Source organism: Coptis chinensis, chromosome 1 (genome assembly GCF_015680905.1).
Source record: "Coptis chinensis isolate HL-2020 chromosome 1, ASM1568090v1, whole genome shotgun sequence".
NCBI lineage: Eukaryota > Viridiplantae > Streptophyta > Magnoliopsida > Ranunculales > Ranunculaceae > Coptis > Coptis chinensis.
In genome coordinates this window covers 80,352,411-80,359,822 of record NC_141456.1, presented here as the reverse complement: position 1 = coordinate 80,359,822, position 7,412 = coordinate 80,352,411, and the positions used below count along the sequence as shown (strand labels likewise).

The window sequence follows — 7,412 nt, the reverse complement described above, 5'->3', positions numbered from 1 at the left end:
CAACGGTTTCGAAAACAACCTTAGAGCATTCGTTTAGCTAGTTAATTAAGAGAGAAAATGGAGTGACACAAGAAATACCTCAATATGGTGTTGGTTCCAAGTGGTTTGTTAATCATGTTAGGATACCATTTATTCCTTCTCTACAGAATCATATAACATCCCTGGTGTACAACTATAGGTTATGAGAATCATAGCAAGAGAGCTTGGGTAAAGAGGATGATGATGCAGGTAAGACTAGGATTTTTATCGTCTTCTGTGTATGCTAATAATGTTGTTAACTTAGCAAAATTTTCTCACAACTTGAATGGATCTTTCCCAGACTGATCAGAAAGAGATTAGTATTGCTATTTCTATAATCTCAAGCAACACTGGTGCATCGACCTCCTTTCGTTACATACTCCGTTACTCTAAGCTCATTCATTGGTGCACAAGTTGCAAGCTCAGACCAAAACTTCATCAATAATAGCATCAAATGTATACGGCGATAGAAGTTCAACAATTGTGACCATCAAGTACATTAGCATCCTATTTTCTTGTCGCGTTTGCCTCTTTCATTCAATCAGACCCTTAGTGATCATGGCGCGAAGCAGTCTAGTGTCAAGATCATCAGGAACTCTTGCAGAAGCATATGTGACCTTCAATGTTTTAACACCGCTACCACCTCCAACCAATTGCACAGCCAGTCTGCCTAGTTTCTTTGCCAATACAACATATGGTGCAAGCTCCGAAAGCACCTGTAATCAGGAGACAGAGTTACGAGATCAATTCTTTCAATCTAGATGAAAACTTGAATCTTACTACTTAAATATACACAAGGTCATGCACTTTGAATAATGCGAATGCCACAGTAAAATCAAACAAACACATGAATCTTATAAATGGTTATCATACACCTAATCAGATCTCTTTATCGCATACCACAAACACATGAATACCATGCTTGTCTGTCACAAGACTATATTCTTAACATAACACATGTGAGTTTTGAATTCATAACTCAACCGAAAGATAAACTGATTTACAAAACTATACCGGGATGCAAAATTATAACATATGGAGATTAAAGCAAACACATGAATCTTATAGACGGCTATCATATACCTAATCAGATCCCTTTATCACATACCACAAACACATGAATCCCATGCATTGTCAGTACTATATTCTAAACATAACACAGGAGAGTTTTGAATTCATAATTTAACTGAAGGAAAAACTGATATACAAAACTACACCAGGATGCAGAATTTTAACATATGGAGATTCAAGCCAATTCTATACTAACACTTTCTAAAAGGTGCGTGCGGCTTAGGGGGCTCCCCATTGGGCGAGTTTGTTACTTTAATAAATCAGACCAAGCAAAAAATTTCACTAGAAACAGAAAGAAATCCTAAAAATGCATAACAAAAAGAGGAAAATGTTGTGGACATACCTCAGCAGGAACCATGGGTGCATTCACAGCAGTAGCAGAGAGCTCCCCCTTCAAGGTCCCAACAAAAGCATCAGCTATCTCAATGGCCACTCCTTCCCGAGTTATCATAACCAGTCATTAGAATCCTGATATAGGAATACAATTGAATAAGCATGACTAGATGATACAGCTGTTCATCTAATATACCTGTGCTTCCATGGTGCTGGCTCCAAGATGTGGAGTTACATTTGCAGAGGTTATAAAAATTACCTTTTTGAAAGCATCCATAGTATTACTAGTTGAACGAAAACACGAGGATCAAGAAAAAGAAACCAATACTAGAAACCTTTTTACTTTTTTATTAGTGTACTGATAGCAAAACAGTGTACAAGAAAGTTACAAAGATCATACAAACTAGAAAATAGAAATCTAATTAGAAGTGACTATGTCTTACAGATATAAAAGTTCACATACATTATGTAAGAATCCACGAAGAATCTACAACAGTGTCCAAGCGTAAGTAGGCCTCACATTAATAACAAAATAAGCATGTATACATAACCCGCATAAATTCATACGTAAATATCAAAGTAAGGGTTTGAGAATCCATGCAAATTGAAGGATACATGAGGAACATATATGCATGTTAATTTATACTTCACATGCTAACTCGAGTTATAAGTGGAGATGTCAGATGTCACATTATAACTTACACTTATTTTCACTGCCAAATCGAGGTCTGCATCATCAAAAACTATACAAGTTGCATTTCCACCAAGTTCCAAGGATACCTGCAAATCTCAATATCCAAAATGAAATTATAAATATGGTGTATTCTACCAAAAAGATATATGCAGTGCTTAATAAATGTCTAAGATTCAGGGTAAATTGTATCATTTGTACTTCAACGTACTCAAAACAACTATAGTCCTTCAACAAGAGTTATACAATATGTGATTTATATCTCACATTTATGATGTGCATCAATCATAAAGAGTACAATCCAATATAGTGATCAGTTTTTTCTTCATATATCGCGTCTACCTTTTAACTGTTTTCCTACCGCACCTGCCATCAATTTCTTTCCAACAAATTGTTGAGCCCGTGAATGTAATCTTCCTCACCTAAAATGGGAAAAAAGAAAAGAAGATGCCAATGTTGAAATACTAACTGAAACTCCACAAGGAGATTAGTTCACGTCACCATCCAAAAAGAGTTTGGAAGTCAAAAGGTACTTCACCTGTGGACTCTCAAGAATAGTGTCTCCAATCTCAGAAGCATTTCCCATAACCACATTCACAGCACCCGGTTTATTTGACTTCATGAGTTGCAAGAGGCAGTAAAAAGATAGAGGATGGTGGAGCATAATATCACAGTAGAAACTTTATAATGGTATCAGTGAAGGGAAATAGTATGTTTTCATGAGAGTATGAGACCCAATGAATGTGAGGAAGTAATAGTCCATGGAGTTCGATAGACGACACTAAGAATGAGACCGTTCAAAACATAAGTAATGAGAATCAAACTTAGCATTTCTTTGAAGCCACCAAAACAGTTCACTTCAGTTGATGTCAATTGCAAAACTCATCAAATCAAGTAAAACCAAAGGATTCTAATACACGAAAAGTTCAATTGGTTCAGTTGCAAGTTTTTAATTGACTAAAAGTCTACAAGAAATAAATAACCAGTGGAAAGAAACAAATAAAAAATAAATCGTCGTGTGAAAAAGAAAGCATGGAACTAAAAGGACGACAATGTGGCCGTCGTTGTAAAATATAGGCAGTAAAGTTTACCGGTGGTATGCCAACTTGAAGAGAAAGCTTGGCCGCTGCTAAAGATGTCAGGGGTGTAAGTTCAGAGGGCTTGATAACTACTGTACAACCACAAGCTAGAGCAGGAGTGACCTGAAACAACATAAATAGAGAGCTTATGATCTTCAAAAAGGCATAAAGGTATCAACCAAAAACAAAAAGGTATCCATATTCAAAATCTCAAACTATATGCAAAAAGGGTTAAACTAGAGAGTATACCTTGCGATTTTGCGAATGAACATTGCTAAAGGGAAGTTCCATGGTGTAATCACTCCAATGACACCAACAGGCTACAGAAGAAGAATGATGCAAGACCTTTAATAAAGTAATAATATATCCATATAGATAAGGTCCGAATTCAATTAGAAAGCTTAAAAATCCAAGATAAAGGATCTTGGGTGTATCGCATTCTTGCATTCTTGCCTCCCTCTCTGAAAACAGAATTCAAAATATGAGTGAAAATTAAGATTGTCACCAACAGTTTTTTGCATCTACTAATAGAGCCATATCAGAATACACAATCGAGGTTTATGCAACCAACTAGTCCTTTTGGTGGTACTAAATAGAATAACATCTTCCCACATATTGAAATTAGTCGGATTTACTTATTGTCAAAAATAAGTATTTAATTCCAAATTAAGCAAAATTGTAAGGAGAGTTCGCGAATCGCTACCAAATTTAGTTTCAAAACCGAGAACAACAACAAAGACTCAACCATGTCAACAAGTCCCATTATATTCCTTTCAATAAACACGGTTTTTTTTGTGAAGGGTGGGGACTTGCTTGATGAATAATATCAAGTGTACTTCCTTAAAGTTAAGAGAAAGATGCACCTTGGTCCGATCTAGTCCTCTTGACTTTGAAACTAATTTTTTTTCGAACCTCCCTTTTATTAGAAATTAAAATACATGCTCCCACTTCAATACTCAATAAATAACACAAGAATTAAGAAGTACTATTAATGGTATCATTGTATCAAGTACTTCCCCACACTCAGTTAATTAGTTTAGGAATACTTATAATTGAAAGAGGACAGCAAGTAAGGTTTTGAGTATGTCAACATTCAAAAGAAACATCAAGTTAAATGACGAGCTTGAAAGATGCTTGCCTGTTTTAAAACAAATAATCGGCGATCAGGAAGTGGTGTCGGAATGATATCACCGTTTTGCTTCCTCAGCATAGTACTCGATAAAGTTAGCTCCATAATTTACCTGTAACGTACATGAATATCAAAATCAAATTGTGGACCTTTGAAAGCAATACAAAAGCAAATGAACACAAAGTACCTTGTCATTAATAAATAAAATAATGCAGTAGCTGGTGCGAGGAACTACTAAAACATGTAAAGAAGATTAACAGTATAATGTGAATCCCCAAAACTTACTTTTAAATACTTCCGAGGCAGAAGAGATAGCATCACTAGTCTCCCTCCTACCCATGCAAGCCAAATTGGCTATCACATCACCAGTGGCAGGATCATAGACCTGCCATTACATTACAAGAGAAGCAATTTATTTAGTTAATGTTGCAATGAATAACAGAAAATAAAGAAAGAAAGTATAGAAAAGACCAACCTCAATGGTTTTGCCATCATAAGCATTAGTCCATTTGACAATTTCCCTCCTATAAGACCTTAACCTTGTAAGAGACCACTACTTAGCTGATCAGTAACACTTTTCGTATCCACACTCATCTATCAAAATCACATTTGAAAAGTCCATTCTCAAAACAAGAAGTGAATATGTACGTAGGGGTCGTTTGTTTTTCTGAGCCTATGAATCTTTGAATCTTTGAATCTTTGAATGGCTCATCCTCTGAATGCTAAATGCCGATTCTTTGAATTCTAAAAACATGTTTGTTTTTGTTAGAATAACCTCGCTCAATTTGAATATAAATCATTAGGACAATTTTACTCATGCTATCTATTTTAAACACTAACTTGATTTCTTGTTAAACAAAATATATATTATATTTGAGGAGAAGAGATGGATTATCGAAAAAAATAAATGATAAATAAATTTATTTAAAATATGCTTTCACAAATATATTTTCACGGTTTATTTTCATATTTTGTTTATTTTCAGAATATATATATGTAATTCTATTTTTAACAAAGTGGATATCATTCACCCAAAAAAAATGAAAAAACCCGTGACGCCAACATCAAATTTTGAAGAACCTATTTTGAAACCATAAAAGTCAAGGTAGGAAAGTAGATAGGTTCTTAAGATTGGGTTCTTAAGAAAGGGCAAGAAGGGACTTTTTTGTTTCAAGTATTAAAATTCAGCATTCAGAAGAAATTTTGGTCTTTGAATCTTTGAATGCTAAAAAGTACTACAATGCTTAAACTACTTAAAAAAAACAAACAAGTTTTGAGCCTCTGAATGCTTAAAACTTAAGTTTAAGAGGCTCTGAATGCTGAATTCAAAAAAAACAAACAACCCCGTAGTAAATGAAAGACTTAAAAAAAAAACAAAAAAAACAAAGAGAACCTACACAAATTAGATCGGGGAACATTTATAACTTGAAACCTTAGTGCAAATTGGAGGATTGAATACACTGCGTCACACCATCGTAGAAAGCCATTTCCAACTTGCAGATTTTTGATGCTTAATCCGAAGAAGCGAGAATAGAGAGACGATTGGGAGATTGGGAGATTGGGAGAGTTAGATCTAACGAGGTCGGATGTGGCTGTGTAAAACAGCAGACGGTCCTTTATCACTTAGATTGTGAGGATAGGTTTGATGGAGGAGAGATTGGTAGAGATTGGCGAAGATAGGAGAAAATGAGAAAATAAGGTACGGTCAGACACAAAAGAAGTGTTATTTGGTTGGGTGACTTAAGAAAAGCGACCTCAAGAGTTCACTACGCTCACGGATTAAAATAGCTCTTGCGCAGAATTGAAATAACGGGGGCGCAGAATTGAAATAATCGGACGTAGTTTTATTTTATTTTTTTCCAACACACATAAAAAGACAATTTTGACTTATATTAAATTAGAAAGGACACTAAATTCAGGGTTATTTTGGTAAGAAGACAAATAAATACTTTTCAAGTAGGGTCTATTTTAAAAAATTTGCTAACGTGGCTCATTATGAGCATTTTGGAAGAACTGATATTAATATAGGTAGGATTAGGACTATTTGATAATTGATAACATCTATTCATTTCCGAATCGTAGATATTCTCCCATTTAGTATGGGCATGGATCCCTTGTTGGAGTTTCATTGTTACTCAACACAACTCATCTACCATTCAATATAAACCATTTAATGAATCTCATGTTTGGATTCAATATGATTTAATCAAGACAATAGACTACTATTTAGTGACTAATAAAATCCTCAGGTCTAATGACTTATTGACTAATATTTTGTGTGTGAAAGATATCTCTCATTAACAGTAAGTTTCACAAAGACATCTTTCACTTGCAATATGTTAGTGTACATTTAAGTACCCACATGTTGATGAGTACATAAGTTTCACATGTTTGTAATTGTCGTACTACATAGGTTGAGATATAACTATTATTTTTCAATAATGAGGATCATCTAACACCATGGCAGCCATATAAATAGAGTGTCCAACTCTATCCAAAGTTGTGACACTTTTAGGCATAAGAACACGGTAGGCTAAATCTCCCGTGTTAGCTTAATGCTAACTACTTAGCCATCCTTTAATATACCTAGGGACCTTAATGGTATCATATACCTCATTGATCATCTCATGTTCAATGGAAATGGTCATTACCCTTTTAAGAATGATCTAATCAAACAACAACTAAATAAGATGTCACAATATTTTATTTAGGTATTACCGCCCCCTTTTTCGATAAGCCAATTAGGATTTCCCCCTCACTAGATGGGGAAATTAGGGTCTCCCCCCTAAGTACACACAAAAAAATAAGTCAGCTAGGGGTAACACTAAGTAACCATTTTATTTATTATAAAACAATTAAAAACTAAAATGACTTTTTAGGGTATAAACTTTAACACTAAGTTGGCCTCAACTTCCTTATACCTCCAGCAAGGTAACCCTGAAATCTGATCATCGGTAGCTGATAAAAGGTAAAACGAAACGATAGTTTTATCTACGAATAAGTGATGAAACTCAAATGTAAGTAAAACTAAAACTATTTTGTGCTTATATATCAAAGTTGTTTACTCTTGTTAACAATGCAATATGTTTAG

The 7,412-nt window shown here is 34.6% G+C and overlaps 1 protein-coding gene and 1 long non-coding RNA gene across 3 annotated transcripts; both read right to left on the bottom strand.

Annotated features, from left to right (window-relative positions):
- Window positions 1-288: 288 nt before the first annotated feature.
- On the bottom strand, window positions 289-2,699 carry LOC147525374 (D-3-phosphoglycerate dehydrogenase 1, chloroplastic-like). Of its 2 annotated transcripts, XM_086606830.1 has the most exons (5): window positions 2,652-2,699; window positions 2,456-2,535; window positions 2,125-2,202; window positions 1,433-1,557; window positions 289-734 (listed from the first exon to the last, which is right to left on the bottom strand). In XM_086606830.1, exons 4-5 carry the CDS (start codon window positions 1,538-1,540, stop codon window positions 552-554), a joined length of 291 nt encoding a protein of 96 aa, XP_086462956.1. In that variant the 5' UTR covers window positions 1,541-1,557; window positions 2,125-2,202; window positions 2,456-2,535; window positions 2,652-2,699; the 3' UTR covers window positions 289-551. The 2 variants fall into 2 exon arrangements, with proteins under 2 accessions (XP_086462956.1, XP_086462965.1); XM_086606839.1 differs by lacking the exons at window positions 2,125-2,202; window positions 2,456-2,535; window positions 2,652-2,699 and adding an exon at window positions 2,583-2,601.
- A 465-nt stretch (window positions 2,700-3,164) lies between these two features.
- On the bottom strand, window positions 3,165-4,918 carry LOC147525373 (uncharacterized). The gene is made up of 5 exons (XR_015198049.1): window positions 4,797-4,918; window positions 4,607-4,706; window positions 4,331-4,433; window positions 3,442-3,512; window positions 3,165-3,315 (listed from the first exon to the last, which is right to left on the bottom strand). It is a non-coding gene; the product is annotated as an uncharacterized LOC147525373 (long non-coding RNA).
- Between the last annotated feature and the right edge of the window lie 2,494 nt (window positions 4,919-7,412).